Source organism: Engystomops pustulosus, unplaced genomic scaffold, assembly GCF_040894005.1.
Source record: "Engystomops pustulosus unplaced genomic scaffold, aEngPut4.maternal MAT_SCAFFOLD_107, whole genome shotgun sequence".
Taxonomy (NCBI): domain Eukaryota; kingdom Metazoa; phylum Chordata; class Amphibia; order Anura; family Leptodactylidae; genus Engystomops; species Engystomops pustulosus.
The window spans coordinates 296,040-317,427 of NW_027284989.1; the positions used below are offsets into that span (position 1 = coordinate 296,040).

Here is a 21,388-nt window from a genome sequence, read left to right on the forward strand (position 1 = left end):
TCCCCTTCTCACCCCCCAGTCGGTGTCCTCCCATTTTTGACTCAGCCTAGATCTAACCCTATTGTTGGTAGACATTAAATTCCTACCCAATAATAATTTGTTTTGGGTTGTCTGCACCAGCTAACAGATACGGTAATCCCTGTCTAGTAGATAATAATGCTCCTGACGTACAGATGTGTTCCTTTTGCAATAGTTTTACTGGTTTGGCTTTAATCCTGCATCGTGCCTTTAGGCTTTCTGAAAAAGTCACGCTTGAAGGTGCTGCCTTACAAAGTAGTCAGAAGGCACTGGGGCAGATTTACTTACCCGGTCCATTCGCGATCCAGCGTTGCGTTCTCTGCGGTGGATTCGGGTCCACCAGGTGGCGATGCTGCGCTGAAGAGCATCAGAACGCACTCAAGTTCACCGGCCTATTCCTAGTGAAGGTAAGTGCAAGCTCCCCGACACTTTTCTTTTTTTAAATGCGGCGGTTTTTCCGAATCCGTTGGGTTTTCGTTCGGCCACGCCCCCCGATTTCCATTGCGTGCATGCCAGCGCCGATGCGCCACAATCCGATTGCGTGCACCAAAATCCTGGGGCAATTCATGGAAAATCGGCGCAAATCGGAAATATTCGGGAAACACGTTGGGAAAATGAGAATCGGGCCCTTAGTAAATGACCCCCAATGTCTTCCCAGAAAACGTATTTGCGAGTAAATGCTGGGTCCGAGTGTTTCTTCTCGGAGGTGGTAGGAGGATCAAGGAACAGAGAAGAGACAAAAGCGCAAAAAGACTCAAGTGTTTCTTTGATGTGACAGTGATAGAAAAAAAGATGATGACTCTCACCTATGCGTTTCGGCCCCGGTCTGGAGACTTCCTCGGTCTGGAGTCTGGAAGGCTCCAGACCAGGGCCGAAACGCGTAGTGAATCAATAAAAACAGTTAAAAGCTTACCTACAGTTTGTGAGTGGCTTCTGGATACTGCAGCGCCGTGACTGGCGAGATCTCCCTTTCCACGTGTATTGCATTGCAGAAAACGTATTTGCATTTTTCTATGGACTGACATTCTCCTCCTTTTTTTGTGCAGGGTGTAATGTCTGTTCTGAGCTGGTACCTACCTGTGAGCTGGGAGAAGTACTCTCCGTGAGCAGTAACAATACTGAGAGGTGCTGTCCCACCTACCAATGTGGTACGTCCCATGACTCTGCGTAACCTATCATGAAGTCACGGTGACCGGCTGATGGGTCCTGGGTTTAGAATCAAAATCTTTATATTAAAATAACAAAATATCGTAACCCGGATACAGATGCAAAATCCAAAGCATCTGTACTGGAAGACACAGCACCAGCTCCTCTGTGACAATACATAGCATGCGGTTCTGCTATGGTAAGGTAAGCGACTTAAGGGGGCGTGCTCTTGTGTTTCTATATCCCGTTACATGACAGGGGCGTTATCCCTAGAAATCCGTTTAGGGATCACAGACCAGGTCTCTGCCCCAGGACACCTGGAGGGTGACCCTGAACCTAGGTTCACCTACCCTATTACACCCTGAGGTTTGCCCCGGTACTACAGGCCCCCCCGGTTTTTGGCACTGCCCTTGTAAGGGCGGGAGCTCTGATTCGTCCTGGGTGGGAGGGACAGTAAGAGGTGGCGACAACTCACTTCCTGTCCTGCTACATCCAGGTATGTGGGTTGATATTGTTTGGGCTTCCTATCGTGTACAAACCATTTTGTGTACTAGCAGCACGCCCATACCCGGACTGGTACCACGGGTCAGAACTGGTAAGAACAACATCATTGGGTTAATCGCCAGCCTGGTGCGTCCTTATGTGATGGTGTGCTGCAGAACCGCTATGTATTGTCACAGAGGAGCTGGTGCTGTGTCTTCCAGTACAGATGCTTTGGATTTTGCATCTGTATCCGGGTTATGATTGTTATTTTGTTATTTTAATGTATATCCAATAAAAATATTCTATTGTCCACTGCCATGCTGCTAGATATTTATATATGTTGGTGAACTATAGGACCCAGATCCGGTACTTGGTAAATTCTGGTGCTTATTTTTATTGGGTTTAGAATCAACCAAGGACGACGTTTGGAGGGAGTTGGGAAGTTGACTTTATTTTCTCATAGAGATCAAGGAAATCTTGGCTAAATATGACCTCAGTGTGAGAGGGATGGGAGTTCCTGGTGGCCACTAAGGGGATAGCTGCTACTAAGGGATGGAAAGGATATTCCACAAAGACAGGCGCGTAGCTGACACCAAGAGATAAAGAGGATATCCCACCAAGTAGATTGATGGAGGTGACACCAATAGTTATAGAGGATATCCCACCAAGCAGATTGATGGAGCTGACACCAAGAGATAGAGAGGATATCCCACCAAGCAGATTGATGGAGCTGTCACCAAGAGATAGAGAGGATATCCTACCAAGCAGATTGATGGAGCTGACACCAAGAGATAGAGAGGATATCCCACCAAGCAGATTGATGGAGCTGACACCAAGAGATGGAGAGGATATCCCACCGAGCAGATGGATGGGGCTGACACCAAGAGATAAAGAGGATATCCCACCAAGTAGATTGATGGAGGTAACACCAATAGTTAAAGAGGATATCCCACCAAGCAGATTGATGGAACTGACACCAAGAGATAGAGAGGATATCCCAACAAGCAGATTGATGGAACTGACACCAAGAGATAGAGAGGATATCCCACCAAGCAGATTGATGGAGCTGTCACCAAGAGATAGAGAGGATATCCCACCAAGCAGATTGATGGAGCTGACACCAAGAGATGGAGAGGATATCCCACCGAGCAGATGGATGGGACTGACACCAAGAGATAGAGAGGATATCCCACCAAGCAGATTGATATAACTGACACCAAGAGATAGAGAGGATATCCCACCAAGCAGATTGATGGAACTGACACCAAGAGATAGAGAGGATATCCCACCAAGCAGATTGATGGAACTGACACCAAGAGATAGAGAGGAGATCCCACCAAGCAGATTGATGGAACTGACACAAAGAGATAGAGAGGAGATCCCACCAAGCAGATTGATGGAACTGACACCAAGAGATAGAGAGGATATCCCACCGAGCAGATGGATGGGGCTGACACCAATAGTTAAATAGGATATCCCACCAAGCAGATTGATGGAGCTGACACCAAGAGATAGAGAGGATATCCCACCGAGCAGATTAATGGAGCTGACACCAAGAGATAGAGAGGATATCCCACCAAGCAGATTGATGGAGCTGACACCAAGAGATAGAGAGGATATACCACCAAGCAGATGGATGGGGCTGACACCAACAGATGGAGAGGATATCCCACTAAGCAGATGGATGGAGCTGACACCAAGAGATAGAGAGGATATCCCACCAAGCAGATGGGTGGGGCTGACACCAACACATGGAGAGGATATCCCACCAAGCAGATGGATGGGGCTGACACCAAGAGATAGAGAGGATATACCATCCTAGCAGATGGATGGGGCTGACACCAAGAGATTGAGAGGATATCCCATCCAAGCAGATGGATGGGGCTGACACCAAGTGATAGAGAGGATATCCCACCAAGCAGATAGATGGAGCTGACACAAAAAGCTGGAGAGAATATCCCACCAAGCAGATGGATGGGGCTGACACCAAGAGATAGAGAGGATATCCTACCAAGCAGATGGATGGGGATGACATAAAGAGATAGAGAGGATATCCTACCAGGCAGATGGATGGGGATGACATAAAGAGTTAGAGAGGATATCCTGCCAAGCAGATGGATGAGTCTGACACCAAGAGATAGAGAGGATATCCTACCAAGCAGATAGATGTGGATGACCCCAAGAGATAGAGGGGATATCCCACCAAGCAGATGGATGGGGCTGACACCAAAAGATGGAGAGGTTATCTTACCAAGCAGATAGATGGGGATGCCACCAAGAGATAGAGAGGATATCCTACCAAGCAGATGGATCGGGATGACACCAAGAGATAGAGAGGATATTCCACCAAGCAGATGGATTTGGATAAGAACAAGAGATAGAGAGGACATCCCACAAAGCGGATGGGTAGGTCCAAAACCAAGAGATAGAGAGGATATCCCACCAAGCAGAAGGATAAGGCTGACACCAAGAGATAGAGAGGATATCCCACCAAGCAGAAGGATAGGGCTGACACCAAGAGATAGAGAGGATATCCCACCAAGGAGATGGATGGGGCTGACTCCAAGAATTAGAGAGGATATCCCTTCAAGCACATGGATTTGGATGAGAACAAGAGATAGAGAGGATATCCCACAAACGGATGTATAGGGCCAAAACCAAGAGATAGAGAGGATATCCTACCAATCAGATGGATGGAGCTAACACCAAGAGATAGAGAGGATATCTCACCAAGCAGATGGATGGGGCTAACACCAAGAGATAGAGAAGATATCTACCAAGCAGATGGATGGGGCTGACACCAAGAGATAGAGAGGATATCCCACCAAGCAGATGGATGGGGTTAGACCAAGAGATGGAGAGGATATCCCACCAAGCAGATGGAAGGAGCTGACACCAAGAGATAGAGAGGATATCTCACCAAGCAGATGGATGGGGTTTACACCAAGAGATAGAGAGGATATCCCACCAAGCAGATGGATGGGGCTGACACCAAGAGATAGAGAGGATATCCTACCAATCAGATGGATGGAGCTAACACCAAGAGATAGAGAGGATATCTCACCAAGCAGATGGATGGGGCTAACACCAAGAGATAGAGAAGATATCTACCAAGCAGATGGATGGGGCTGACACCAAGAGATAGAGAAGATATCCCACCAAGCAGATGGATGGGGTTAGACCAAGAGATGGAGAGGATATCCCACCAAGCAGATGGAAGGAGCTGACACCAAGAGATAGAGAGGATATCTCACCAAGCAGATGGATGGGGTTTACACCAAGAGATAGAGAGGATATCCCACCAAGCAGATGGATGGGGCTGACACCAAGAGATAGAGAGGATATCCCACCAAGCAGATGGATGGGGCTGACACCAAGAGATAGAGAGGATATCCTACCAAGCAGATGGATGGGGCTGACACCAAGTGATAGAGAGGATATCCCACCGAGCAGATAGATGGAGCTTACACAAAGAGCTGGAGAGGATATCCCACCAAGCAGATAGATGTGGATGACCCCAAGAGATAGAGAGGATATCCCACCAAGCAGATAGATGGGGATGCCACCAAGAGATAGAGAGGATATCCCACCAAGCAGATAGATGGGGCTGACACCAAGAGATAGAGATGATATCCCACCAAGCAGATGGATGGGGATGACACCAAGAGATAGAGAGGATATCCCACCAAGCAGATGGATGGGGATGACACCAAGAGATAGAGAGGATATCCCACCAAGCAGATGGATGGGGATGACACCAAGGGATAGAGAGGATATTCCACCAAGCAGATGGATGGGGCTGACACCAAGAGATAGAGAGGATATCCCACCAAGCAGATGGATGGGGCTGACACCAAGAGATAGAGAGGATATCCCATCCAAGCAGATGGATGGGGATGACACCAAGAGATAGAGAGGATATCCCACCAAGCAGATGGATGGGGCTGACACCAAGAGATAGAGAGGATATCCCATCCAAGCAGATAGATGGGACTGACACCAAGAGATAGAGAGGATATCCTACCAAGCAGATGGATGGGGATGACACCAAGAAATAGATAGGGCTGACACCAAGAGATAGAGAGGATATCCTGCCAAGCAGATGGATGGGGATGACACCAAGAGATCGATCCCTCCTAATTCCACAAGTGAGACAAGGATTTCCATCCTCTAAGATCAGATCGTTTAATTATTCTGTTCAGGAAGTTGACATTTTGATTTCATCCTCAGTGTGTGACGCCACTCGATGTCCTGACATGATTTGTGACTTGGGAATGTCTTCAGTAGAAATGTGGACCCCGAATGCCTGCTGCCCCTACAAAACCTGCGGTAATGAATTGTTCTTCAAAATCTTTGTATACTGCACAAATTCTATAAATCCTACATACAAAAGGTAAAACAGCATATAAGCAGAAAGCGATGGGGCCCATTCTGTGCAGAGTCCTGTGCAGTCTGCAGGGGGCGCCAGATTCCTGAATGTGGGGCTCCCTGCACTGCCCCGACAGAAGGCAGCACTCTTTTTTTTGTGTATCCTTTGCATAAATAAATGTGGTGCGCAGTCCAAATGAGCAACGGGATGTCCATTTCAGTGCGGCTATAGTGCAGCGTGTCGTGGGTCAGAAATGAGACTCGGACACTTCTTAAATACACGTGTAAGACAGAAAACTGGTGCCGGGACTTTATTAAATATGGGCGATGCGTCCTTCTTTACCTGTCCTCCAACTTCTATACTGCCCCCTATGTACAAGAATATAACTACTATAATACTGCCCCCTATGTACAGGAATATAACTAATATAATACTGCCCCCTATGTACAGGAATATAACTACTATAATACTGCCTCCTATGTACAAGAATATAACTACTATAATACTGCCCCCTATGTACAGGAATATAACTACTATAATACTGCCCCCTATGTACAGGAATATAACTACTATAATCCTGCCCCCTATGTACAGGAATATAACTACTATAATACTGCCCCCTATATACATGAATATAACTACTATAATACTGCCCCCTATGTACAGGAATATAACTACAATAATACTGCTTCCTATGTACAAGAATATAACTACTATAATACTGCCCCCTATGTACAAGAATATAACTACTATAATACTGCCCCCTATGTACAGAAATATAACTACTATAATACTGCCCCCTATGTACAAGAATATAACTACTATAATACTGCCCCCTATGTACAAGAATATAACTACTATAATACTGCCCCCTATGTACAAGAATATAACTACTATAATACTGCCCCTATATACAGGAATATAACTACTATAATACTGCCCCCTATGTACAGGAATATAACTACTATAATACTGCCTCCTATGTACAAGAATATAACTACTATAATACTGCCTCCTATGTACAAGAATATAACTACTATAATACTGCCCCCTATGTACAAGAATATAACTACTATAATACTGCCTCCTATGTACAAGAATATAACTACTATAATACTGCTTCTTATGTACAAGAATATAACTACTATAATACTGACCCCTATGTACAAGAATATAACTACTATAATACTGCCCCCTATGTACAGGAATATAACTACTATAATACTGCCCCCTATGTACAAGAATATAAGTACTATAATACTGCCCCCTATGTACAGGAATATAACTACTATAATACTGCCCCTATGTACAGGGATATAACTACTATAATACTGCCCCCTATGTACAAGAATATAACTACTATAATACTGCCTCCTATGTACAGGAATATAACTACTATAATACTGCCCCTATGTACAGGAATATAACTACTATAATACTGCCCCCTATGTACAAGAATATAACTACTATAATACTGCCTCCTATGTACAAGAATATAACTACTATAATACTGCCCCCTATATACAAGAATATAACTACTATAATACTGCCTCCTATGTACAAGAATATAACTACTATAATACTGCCCCCTATGTACAAGAATATAACTACTATAATACTGCCCCCTATGTACAGGAATATAACTACTATAATACTGCCCCCTATGTACAAGAATATAACTACTATAATACTGTCCCCTATGTACAGGAATATAACTACTATAATACTGCCTCCTATGTACAAGAATATAACTACTATAATACTGTCCCCTATGTACAGGAATATAACTACTATAATACTGCCCCCTATGTACAAGAATATAACTACTATAATACTGTCCCCTATGTACAGGAATATAACTACTATAATACTGCCTCCTATGTACAAGAATATAACTACTATAATACTGCCCCCTATGTACAAGAATATAACTACTATAATACTGCCCCCTATGTACAGGAATATAACTACTATAATACTGCCCCCTATGTACAAGAATATAACTACTATAATACTGTCCCCTATGTACAGGAATATAACTACTATAATACTGCCTCCTATGTACAAGAATATAACTACTATAATACTACCCCCTATGTACAAGAATATAACTACTATAATACTGCCCCCTATGTACAGGAATATAACTACTATAATACTGCCCCCTATGTACAGGAATATAACTACTATAATACTGCCCCCTATGTACAGCAATATAACTACTATAATACTGCCCCCTATGTACAGGAATATAACTACTATAATACTGCCCCCTATGTACAGGAATGTAACTACTATAATACCATCCCCTATGTACAAGAATATAACTACTATAATACTGCCCCCTATGTACAGGAATATAACTACTATAATACTGCCTCCTATGTACAAGAATATAACTACTATAATACTGCCCTCTATATACAAGAATATAACTACTATAATACTGCCCCCTATGTACAGGAATATAACTACAATAATACTGCCTCCTATGTACAAGAATATAACTACTATAATACTGCCCCCTATGTACAAGAATATAACTACTATAATACTGCCCCCTATGTACAGAAATATAACTACTATAATACTGCCCCCTATGTACAAGAATATAACTACTATAATACTGCCTCCTATGTACAAGGATATAACTACTATAATACTGCCCCCTATATACAAGAATATAACTACTATAATACTGCTCCCTATGTACAGGAATATAACTACTATAATACTGCCCCCTATGTACAGGAATATAACTACTGTAATACTGCCCCCTATGTACAGGAATATAACTACTGTAATACTGCCCCCTATGTACAAGAATATAACTACTATAATACTGCCTCCTATGTACAAGGATATAACTACTATAATACTGCCCCCTATATACAAGAATATAACTACTATAATACTGCTCCCTATGTACAGGGATATAACTACTATAATACTGCCCCCTATGTACAGGAATATAACTACTATAATACTGCCCCCTATGTACAAGAATATAACTACTATAATACTGCCCCCTATGTACAAGAATATAACTACTATAATACTGCCCCCTATGTACAGAAATTTAACCCCTTCCCCATTCTTCCTCTCCACAGAATGTTCCTGTGAGAAGGTCAATAAGCCAGAATGCCATTTGGTAAGTGTCACTTGTGTGTGGAGGTAGGTGGACCTCATTGCACCCTTTCCCATTATTGAATCTGGAAGTAAAACCGCCATTACATGACAGACTTGGTTTTCGTGACAGAAGTTTTTTTTTATTCTTCTCACAGGGCGAAAAATTAGAAGTTGATGAAGAATATGTGAACTCTGCCGCAAATCCCTGCAACTGCACCGTCTATAAGTGCGGTATGTGAGGTCGCCACCTACTGGGAGAGGGGCCGCGAACCTGAACACCACATATATGAGTGTAATTCCATGAGCCATACAAAATGTATATACCCACCAGTAGATAGGTAGCCACAGAACATGCCCCGCAGTAGATAGGTAGCCAAAGAACATCCCCCTCAGAAGATAGGTAGCCACAGCACATGCCCCCAGTAGGTAGGTAGCCACAGCACATCCCTCTCAGTAGATGGGTAGCCACAGCACATCCCCCTCAGTAGATCGGTGGCCACAGCACATCCCCCTCAGTAGATGGGTAGCAACAGCACATGACCCCGAGTAGATCGGTGGCCACAGCATATCCCCCTCAGTAGATGGGTAGCAACAGCACATCCCCCTCAGTAGATGGGTAGACACAGCACATGACTCCGTGTAGATGGGTAGCCACAGCAAATCCCCCTCAGTAGATGGGTAGCCACAGCAAATCCCCCTCAGTAGATGGGTAGCCACAGCACATGCCCCCCAGTAGATAGGTAGTCACAGCACATGTCCCCAGTAGATAGGCAGTCACAGCACATCCCCCTCAGTAGATGGGTAGCAACAGCACATCCCCCTCAGTAGATGGGTAGACACAGCACATGACCTCGAGTAGATGGGTAGCCACAGCAAATCCCCCTCAGTAGATGGGTAGCCACAGCACATGCCCCCCAGTAGATAGGTAGCCACAGCACATGGCCCCAGTAGATAGGCAGTCACAGCACATGTTCCCCAGTAGATAGGTAGTCATAGCACATGCCCCCAGTAGATAGGTAGCCCCAGCACATGCCCCCAGTAGATAGGTAGCCCCAGCACATGCCCTCAGTAGAAATGTAGCTCGGTCACATTCCCTCAGTAGAAATGTAGCCACAGCACATGCCCCCAGTAGATAGGCAGTCACAGCACATGTCCACAGTAGATAGGTAGCCCCAGCACATGCCCCCAGTAGATAGGTAGCCCCAGCACATGCCCCCATTAGAAAGGTAGCCCAGTCACATGCCCTCAGTAGAAAGGTAGCCACTGCACATGCCCCCAGTAGATAGGCAGTCACAGCACATGCCCCCAGGAGATAGGTAGCCACAGCACATCCCACTCAGTAGATGGGTAGCCACAGCACATGGCCCCAGTAGATAGGCACTCACAGCACATGCCCCCAGTAGATATGTAGCCCCAGCAAATGCCCCCAGTAGAAAGGTAGCCCAGTCACAGGACCTCAATAGAAAGGTAGCCACTGCACATGCCTTCAGTAGATAGGCAGTCACAGTACATGCCCTCAGTAGATAGGTAGCCAGAGCACATGTCCCCAGTAGATAGGTAGCCACAGCACATGCTCCCCATTACATAGGTAGCCACAGCACATGTGCCCAAGTAGATAGGTAGCCACAGCACATGACCCCCAGTAGATAGGTATTTATAGCAAAAAATAATAATACTTGCCTGCCTGCGCTCCTTGCAGCCAGCTGCTCATCACTCCTGCTCATCTCTATGACCTCAGGAACGATTGAGGCGGTGACGGAGCCTGAATCACACAAATATTGTTGCCTGTGTCCAGTCATCAATATGCTGTATATGTCTTAGACCCACACTGGGCCGATAACAATTTATTAAAATGTCTGCGAGCCATCAAAAGGGCCACATCTGTCTCCTGGGCCATAGGTTCCCGAGCCCCGTACTACATCCACCAGGGCCCCCCCACATCTGTCTCCCGAGCCATAGGTTCCCGAGCCCCGTACTACATCCACCAGGGCACCCCCACATCTGTCTCCCGAGCCATAGGTTCACGAGCCCCGTACTACAGCCATATCACCAACACATTCTATAGAAACTCAGAGCCTACAAAGCCACAGCACGAGAACTGATGCCCCCTCCTCTATCAAGACACATCCACCCACATCCACCAGGGCACCACCACATCCACCAGGGCACCACCACATCTGCCTGGACACCCCTACATCCACCGGGACAACCCCTCCTCTGCCAGGACACCCTCATATCAGTCCTGACGCCCTCACATCACGCCTGACTCCCTCACATCTACCAGGACACCCTCACATCACTCTGGGCGCCATCTTATCCACTATGAGACCCTCACATCACTCTGGACGCCATCACATCTGCCTGGACACCCTCAGATCACTCCGGGCACCCTTTTATCCACCAGGACAATCTCACATCTGCCAGGACACCATCACATCCCTCTGGAAACTCTCTCATCCACCAGGACACCCTCATATCAGTCCTGACACCCTCACATCTGCCAGGACACCCTCACATCACTCTGGATACTCTCACATCTGCCAGGACACCCTTCCATCATTCTGGGCACCCTCTCGTCCACCGTGAGACCCTCACATGACTCTGGACACCATCACATCTGCCAGGACACCCTCAGATCACTCCGGGTACTTTTTTATCCACCAGGACAATCTCACATCTGCCAGGCACCCTCACATCTGCCAGGCACCCTCACATCTGCCAGGCACCCTCACATCGGCCAGGGCACCCTCACATCTGCCAGGACATCATCACATCTGCCAAACACCCTCACATCATGCCAGACACCCTCACATCTGCCAAACACCCTCACATCATGCCAGACACCCTCACATCATGCCAGACACCCTCACATCATGCCAGGGCACCCTCACATCTGCCAGGGCACCCTCACATCATGCCAGACACCCTCACATCTGCCAGCGCACCCTCACATCATGCCAGACACCCTCACATCTGCCAAACACCCTCACATCATGCCAGACACCCTCACATCATGCCAGACACCCTCACATCATGCCAGACACCCTCATATCATGCCAGACACCCTCACATCATGCCAGACACCCTCACATCATGCCAGACACCCTCACATCACTCTGGGCGCCATCTTATCCACTATGAGACCCTCACATCACTCTGGACGCCATCACATCTGCCTGGACACCCTCAGATCACTCCGGGCACCCTTTTATCCACCAGGACAATCTCACATCTGCCAGGACACCATCACATCCCTCTGGAAACTCTCTCATCCACCAGGACACCCTCATATCAGTCCTGACACCCTCACATCTGCCAGGACACCCTCACATCACTCTGGATACTCTCACATCTGCCAGGACACCCTTCCATCATTCTGGGCACCCTCTCGTCCACCGTGAGACCCTCACATGACTCTGGACACCATCACATCTGCCAGGACACCCTCAGATCACTCCGGGTACTTTTTTATCCACCAGGACAATCTCACATCTGCCAGGCACCCTCACATCTGCCAGGCACCCTCACATCGGCCAGGGCACACTCACATCTGCCAGGACATCATCACATCTGCCAAACACCCTCACATCATGCCAGACACCCTCACATCTGCCAAACACCCTCACATCATGCCAGACACCCTCACATCATGCCAGACACCCTCACATCATGCCAGACACCCTCACATCATGCCAGGGCACCCTCACATCTGCCAGGGCACCCTCACATCATGCCAGACACCCTCACATCTGCCAGCGCACCCTCACATCATGCCAGACACCCTCACATCTGCCAAACACCCTCACATCATGCCAGACACCCTCACATCATGCCAGACACCCTCACATCATGCCAGACACCCTCACATCATGCCAGACACCCTCACATCTGCCAAACACCCTCACATCATGCCAGGCACCCTCACATCATGCCAGACACCCTCACATCATGCCAGACACCCTCACATCATGCCAGACACCCTCACATCATGCCAGACACCCTCATATCATGCCAGATACCCTCACATCATGCCAGACACCCTCACATCATGCCAGACACCCTCACATCATGCCAGACACCCTCACATCATGCCAGGGCACCCTCACATCATGCCAGACACCCTCACATCATGCCAGGGCACCCTCACATCATGCCAGGGCACCCTCACATCATGCCAGGGCACACTCACATCATGCCAGGGCACCCTCACATCATGCCAGGACACCCTCACATCATGCCAGGGCACCCTCACATCTGTCAGGGCACCCCCACATCTGCCAGCGCACCCTCACACCTGCCAGCGCACCTTCACATCTGCCAGCGCACCCTCACATCTGCCAGGCACCCGCACATCTGCCAGGGCACCCTCACATCTGCCAGGACATCATCACATCTGCCAGACACCCTCACATCATGCCAGACACCCTCACATCATGCCAGGGCACCCTCACATCATGCCAGGGCACCCTCACATCATGCCAGGACACCCTCACATCATGCCAGGGCACCCTCACATCTGTCAGGGCACCCCCACATCTGCCAGCGCACCCTCACATCTGCCAGCGCACCCTCACATCTGCCAGCGCACCTTCACATCTGCCAGCGCACCCTCACATCTGCCAGGCACCCGCACATCTGCCAGGGCACCCTCACATCTGCCAGGACATCATCACATCTGCCAGACACCCTCACATCATGCCAGACACCCTCACATCATGCCAGACACCCTCACATCATGCCAGGGCACCCTCACATCATGCCAGGGCACCCTCACATCATGCCAGGACACCCTCACATCATGCCAGCGCACCCTCACATCTGCCAGGCACCCTCACATCTGCCAGACACCCTCACATCTGCCAGGACACCCTCACATCTGCCAGGCACCCTCACATCTGCCGGGGCACCCTCACATCTACTGGGGCACCCTCACATCTGCCGGGGCACCCTCACATCTGCTGGGGCACCCTCACATCTGCTGGGGCACCCTGACTCTGGGCACCTTTGCATGGGTTTTCTCCTGGTGCAGGGTGGGCACCTCAGGCTGACCGTTCTTGTCTTTGCCTTGTAGTGAAGGACACGGTGTGCGTGAGTAAGGAGCATGGCATCCTGCGCCCGGGGCAGACCGTGGTCCAGCACACGCCTGAGGGGATGTGTCACTCTGCGCACTGTACGTCTGCCATTGACCCCATCACCAAATATCACCTGATGAACGTCTCCTCCCTGAACTGTGCCGACAAGTGTGAAGCTGTAAGTCATCATCCTCTGGGTGTAGTGCATGGAGATAACACAGCTGTGCGGTTCTCTGGGGCCTGTATTCATACAGTGGGTTATACACGTGACTCTCTGTGGCGCCCCCTGTGTTTGGGTGTTTCCAGAGACATAATTTTTCTATTTTTCTACCTCAGAATCAGATGTATGAGCCTCCCCAAGATGTAACCCGATGCTGTGGGCGCTGCAGGAACATCTCATGTGTCCACACCTTGCTGAATGGTACAGTCCTTACTCACATGGTGAGTAGAACATGGACCATACCAATGTTACCAGGCAAAAATGGCGCAACTTGACAGCTCAAAATATTACTAGGGGTTTGCAATAAAGATCGAAATATAATGGAGGCAGCAGAGGAAATACTGATAAGTCCAATAGATGCAGCCACAAAGCACAGGAAAGGACTTATCATGGATGACTTCAAAATTACCCTGATATTGACTGGGGGAGGAGAAACCTGCAGGTCTTACATAGACAACAGACAATTACCTGTGACAACTAGTCCTGGAGCCAACAAGAGGGGGGCACTGCTGGACCTAATCCTAACAGGGGACAGGGGATCAGCATTACATGTTGGGGGGAACCTGGGTAACAGTGATCATAATATCATTGATTTTGTATTCCGCTTTACTAAGAGGGTTAGTGGAGGGGAAACAAACACTCTAAACTTCAGGAGGGCACATTTTCAGCAGCTAAGGGAGGACCTTATAGGCATAAGCTGGGACAATGTTCTCAAAGACAAAAGCACCCAAAAAAATTGTTCAAAAATATTCTAAAAAAGGCCTGTGAAAAACACAAACCATAAGAGACACAAGAAAAAGCCAATGTGGTGAGACTAGTCCTGTAAGGAGAGCAATGACGGAGAAGGATGAGGCGTGTAAGGTGCTGAAACATGTAGGTATCAATGAGGCGTTACAGGATTATTGAAAGAAAAATACATTCTGTAAAAAAAACAGATAAAGGCCCAAGGAGAACCCAAGGAGAACAAAAATAATTAGGGTTAACGAATAGCAAATTATTTTTCAAGTATATAAATGATAAGAAACTAAAAATGAAGAGTGTGAACCCTCTGAGGAATAACCCAGGGGTCATGGTGGAAGAAGATGAGGAAAAACCTGGCGGTTGTGGTGGAGGGCGATGAGGAATAACATGGGGGTCATGGTGAAGGGAGATGAGGAATAACCCAGGGGTCATGGTGGAGGGAGATGAGGAATAACCTGGCGGTTGTGGTGGAGGGCGATGAGGAATAACCTGGGGGTCATGGTGGAGGGAGATGAGGAATAACCCGGGGGTCATGGTGGAGGGAGATGAGGAATAACCCGGGGGTCATGGTGGAGGGAGATGAGGAATAACATGGGGGTCCTGGTGGAGGGAGATGAGGAATAACATGGGGGTCCTGGTGGAGGGAGATGAGGAATAACATGTAGGTCATGGTGAAGGGAGATGAGGAATAACCTGGGGTCATGGTGGAGAGAGATGAGGAATAACCTGGGGGTCATGGGGGAGGGAGATGAGGAATAACCTGGGGGTCATAGTGGAGGGAGATGAGGAATAACCCGGGGGTCATGGTGGAGGGAGATGAGGAATAACCCGGGGGTCATGGTGGAGGGAGATGAGGAATAACCCGGGGGTCATGGTGGAGGGAGATGAGGAATAACCCGGGGGTCATGGTGGAGGGAGATGAGGAATAACCCGCGGGTCATGGTGGAAGGAGATAAGGAATAACTTGGGGTCATGGTGGAGGGAGATGAGGAATAACCTGGGGGTCATGGTGGAGGGACATGAGGAATAACCTGGGGGTCATGGTGGAGGGAGATGAGGAATAACCCGCGGGTCATGGTGGAAGGAGATGAGGAATAACCTGGGGTCATGGTGGAGGAAGATGAAGAAAAACCTGGCGGTTGTGGTGGAGGGCGATAAGGAATAACCTGGGGGTCATGGTGGAGGGAGATGAGGAATAACCTGGGGGTCATGGTGGAGGGAGATGAGGAATAACCCGGGGGTCATGGTGGAGGGAGATGAGGAATAACCTGGGGGTCATGGTGGAGGGAGATGAGGAATAACCCGGGGGTCATGGTGGAGGGAGATGAGGAATAACCTGGGGGTCATGGTGGAAGGAGATGAGGAATAACCTGGGGTCATGGTGGAGGAAGATGAAAAAAACCTGGCGGTCGTGGTGGAGGGCGATAAGGAATAACCTGGGGGTCACGGTGGACGGAGATGAGAAATAATCTTAGGTTCGTGGTGGAGGGAGATGAAGAATAACCTGGGGGGCATTGTGGAAGGAGATGAGGTATAACTTGAGGGTCATGGTGGAGAGAGAGGAAGTATAATCTGGGGGCTCTTGATGGAAGGAGATGAGAAATAACCTGGGGCTCATGGTGAAAGGAGATGAGGAATAACCTAGGGCTCATGGTGGAAGGAGATGAAGAATAACCTGGGGGGCATGGTGGAGGAAGATGAGGAATAAGGTATATAAAATGAGACTGCTGGGAATAGGAGAAAATCTGTGTATTTGGATAAGTAATTGGCTTAGTGATAGAAAACAGAGGGTCGTCATTAATGGCACATTCTCAGATTGGGTTGAGGTTACTAGTGGAGTTCCACAGGGGTCAGTATTGGGGACACTTCTTTTTAATATTTTTATTAATGACCTTGTAGTGGGTTTACACAGTCAAGTTTGAATATTTGCAGATGATACTAAGCTGTGTAAAGTAATAAATACTGAGGTCGATAGTTTAGCATTACAGAGGGATTTGTGGAAGCTTGAGGGATGGGCAGAGAAATGGTTGATGAGATTTAATGTAGATGTAAAGTTATGCACTTGGGCCATGGAGACAAAAAGTATAATTATGTTCTAAACGGTCAATTACTTGGTAAAACTGGAGCTGAAAAGGACTTGGGGGTATTGGTGGATGGTAAACTTAATTTTAGTGACTAGAGCCAGGCGGCTGCTGCTAAAGCAAATAAAATTATGGGATGTATCAAGAGAGGAATAGATTCTCATGATAAAGACATAGTTTTGCCCTTATACAAATCGCTGGTCAGACCACACATGGAATATTGTGTACAGTTTTGGCCACCAGTGTATAAAAAGGATATAGTAGAGCTGGAACGGGTGCAGAGGAGAGCAACCAGGATTATTAGGGGAATGGGGGAACTAGAATACACTGACAGATTACAAAATTTGGGATTATTCAGTTTAGAAAAAAGACGACTGAGGGGAGACCTCATTACAATGTACAAATACCTGAACGGACAGTACAAGGATCTCTCCAAAGATCTTTTTATACCTAGGCCTGTGACCAGGACAAGGGGGCATCCTCTACACCTAGAGGAGAGGCGATTCTACCATGACCATAGACAGGGGGCATCCTCTACACCTAGAGGAGAGGAGGTTCTAACATCACCATAGACAGGGGGCATCCTCTACACCTAGAGGAGAGGAGGTTCTACCATCACCATATACAGGGGACATCCTCTACACCTAGAGGAGAGGAGGTTCTAACATCACCATAGACAAGGGGCATCCTCTACACCTAGAGGAGAGGAGGTTCTAACATCACCATAGACAGGGGGCATCCTCTACACCTAGAGGAGGTTCTACCATCACCATAGACAGGAGGCATCCTCTACACCTAGAGGAGAGGAGGTTCTACCATCACCATAGACAGGAGGCATCCTCTACACCTACAGGAGAGGAGGTTCTACCATCACCATAGGCAGGGGCATCCTCTACACCTAGAGGAGAAGAGGTTCTATCATCACCATAGACTGGGGCATCCTCTGCGCCTACAGGAGAGGAGGTTCTACCATCACCATAGACAGGGGCATCCTCTACGCCTAGAGGAGAGGCAATTCTACCATCAACATAGACAAAGGTTTTTTACTGTAAGAGCAGTGAGACTATGGAACTCTCTGCCGCAGGAGGTTGGTATGGCGGACTCTATGTACATGTTCAAGAGAGGCCTGGATGCCTTTCTGGAGAGCAAAAATATCACAGGTCATGGGGATAAAACATTTATTTAATTCTTAAAGGTTGGACTTGATGGACTTGCGTCTTTTTCCAGCCTTATATACTACTATGATAACCTGGGGGTCATTGTGGAGGAAGATGAGGAATAACCTGGAGGTCATGGTGGAGGGAGATGAGGAATAACCTTGGGTTCGTGGTGGAGGGAGATGAGGAATAATGTGCTCCCCCGGTCTACGTCTTCAGTGCCTTTGAGTCTCCCGTGGTTGCAGCAACACGCTCCAGTGCTCGACTGGCAGACTGGGGAAATCCTTCTTTGGGGAGCAGAGTGCTGCTCTCGCTGTCTCATGGCTCTCCATCTGGTTCCCGCCATTTCGTTGTCTCCAGACTCCTCCAAGCAGCTGGCAGGTCTACCTGCTTCTTATAAGGACTTTTCGGATGTTTTCTCTGAGGAGCAATCGAAAATTCTGCCACCGCACTGCCCCATTGACTGTCCCATTGACTTGCTGCTGGGCACATCTATTCCACGAGGTTGGGTATACCCGTTATCTGTAACCTCATCCGCATCTGAGAAAGTGATGAGTTGAAGACTGCCTTCAATACTCGGGACATTTTGAGTATCTTATAATGCCCTTTGGACTCTGCAATGCACCAGCAGTGTTCCATTTGTCAACGATATCTTCCGAGACTTGCTCTACACTTGTGTTGTTATCTACTTGGACGATATTCTGGTGTTTTCTCCTGACCCACAGTCTCATTAGGTCCACGTCCGGCAAGTTCTTAGGCGCCTAATGGCCAATCGCTTGTATGCTAAACTCGAGAAATGCCAGTATCATCAAAGTAGCCTTCCGTTCCTGGGATACATTATTTCTGACCAAGGACTACAGATGGATCCTGCCAAGCTGTCTGCCTTGCTCCAATGGCCTCGCCCAGTGGGTCTAAGTGCTATACAGAGATTTCTGGGCTTCGCCAATTATTACCGGCAATTTATTCCACATTTCTCCTCTCTTGTATCTCCTATTGTGGCACTGACCAAGAAGAACGCCAATCCGAGACTCTGGCCTCCGGCGGCTGAAAAGGCTTTCTCTAAGCTGAAGTCTGCCTTTGCCTCTGCTCCAGTTCTCACACAGTCTGATACTGAGAGACTGTTCCTGCTAAAGGTCGATGCCTCATCCGTTGTTGCTGGAGCCGTTCTCACCCAGGAAGGGCCCAAGGGTCGAACCCTCACCTGCGGCTTCTTCTCTAAAACATTCTCCTCCCCAGAGAGGAATTATTCGATTGGTAATTGTGAACTTCTGGCCATAAAGCTAGCTTTGGAGGAATGGTGTTATCTTCTGGAAGGAGCTCACCATCTGGTCCTTATCTACACTGACCACAAGAATCTCCTGTACCTCCAGACCGCTCAGCGTCTCATTCCTCAACAGGCTTGCTGGTCCCTCTTCTTTTCCCGGTTCAACTTCTTGATTCATTTCCATCCAGCTGAGAAGAACTTCAAAGCAGATGCCCTCTCTTGTGCCCCTGATGTTGTTGGGGAAGAACCGACTCCACGTCATATCATTCCCCGGAACTTCTGGTTTTTGCTGCTCCTACGGCAGCTTCCTCCTGGCAAGATCTATGTCCGACCAGCTTTTTAGAAGAGGATACTAACTTGGGTATACTGCTCTCATGTGTCTGGGCACCCTGGGGTGCAGAGGTTTATTGCTCTCATTCCTCGTTACTACTGGTGGCCATATCTGGTCAAGGAAATTCTATATTTTTTGAGTTCCTGTGCTTCCTGTGCTCTTCACTTTCTAAGCCAGCAGGTCTGCTCCTGCCGTTGCCGATAACCAGTTGCCCGTGGACTCACATAGCCATGGACTTTATTACAGATCTCCCATCTGTAATAGAGTCATCTGGGTGGTAACGGATAGGTTATACAAGATGCCCCATTCTGTGCCTCTGCCTGGTCTGCCGTCGACTCCACGTCTTGCCAGCTTGCTTTTTTTTTCACATCCTCCACACATGGACTTGGACGGTGGGGTCCAGTTTGTTTCCAAGTTCTGGCATTTCTTGTGCATCCAACTGCAAGTTAAGCTGGACTTCTCTTCTGCCTCAGTCTAAAGGACAAGTGGAGAGGGTCAACCAGACTGTGGGCTGCTATCTTCGGCACTTTGTCTCTGCTCTTCATGACGATTGGTCTAGCCTCTTACCTTGGGCAAAATTTTCATATAATTCTCTGGACTCTGAATCTGCCACTGCTGCTCCCTTCTTTGTTGTCTTCGGGCAACATCCACGCCCACCTCTTCCTCTGTCAGTGCCTTCTGATGTTCCTGCCATGGAGGAATTGGTTCAAGACCTCAGATCTATCTGGGAGTAAACACGGCAATCTCTACGTCCGCCCGCACCAAAACCCAGGCCGACAAGAGACGCAGGTCTCCTCCAGTCTTCTCCCCGGGTGATAAACTGTGGCTGCCTTCAAAATATGTACTCCTGAAGATTCCCCACTACAAGCTTGGTCCTCGCTATCTGGGTCCATTAAGCTTATGGCCTATAAGCTGCGCCTTCCTCCCACCAGGCGCATCCCAAACTACTTCCATGTCTCCCTGTTGAAACCTGTCATCCTGAACCGCTTCTCCCAGCAAGTACCACCTCCAGCTCCTGAGGCAGACTCCTCGGATGTCTTTGAGGTAAAAGAGGTACTGGACCTGAAGACCGTGAGAAGAAAGCGGTTCTTCCTTGTTGACTGAAAGGGGTTTGGGCCCGAGGAGAGATCTTGGGAGCTTGAGGAAAATATCCTGGACCGTACCCTCCTGCAAATGTTTCTTCAATCCAAGAAGAGGGGGAGACCGAAAGGGGGGGTACTGTCACAGGTGCTCCTGTGACCCATACCGTGGGTCGCAGGCTCACCTGTGCTCCCCTCTCCCCACTTGCGCGCCGTCAGCGCACCTTATTGTTCCCGGCTCATGCTCCATCCTCTTTGGGCGTGCACACTCGTTCCCGACTCCTAGGGCGCGCGTGTC

At 48.1% G+C, this 21,388-nt stretch overlaps 1 protein-coding gene across 1 annotated transcript in view; it reads left to right on the top strand.

Annotated features, from left to right (window-relative positions):
• Positions 1-21,388, top strand: part of OTOG (otogelin) — a gene marked incomplete at its 5' end in the record, with an annotated part of 247,619 nt that overhangs the window by 201,131 nt on the left and 25,100 nt on the right. Inside the window, 6 exons of the mRNA XM_072131623.1 lie at positions 1,065-1,166; positions 5,878-5,976; positions 9,127-9,167; positions 9,301-9,376; positions 14,217-14,395; positions 14,554-14,658. Coding sequence (XP_071987724.1) covers positions 1,065-1,166; positions 5,878-5,976; positions 9,127-9,167; positions 9,301-9,376; positions 14,217-14,395; positions 14,554-14,658 — 602 coding nt within the window. The remainder of the gene's footprint in view (positions 1-1,064; positions 1,167-5,877; positions 5,977-9,126; positions 9,168-9,300; positions 9,377-14,216; positions 14,396-14,553; positions 14,659-21,388) is intronic.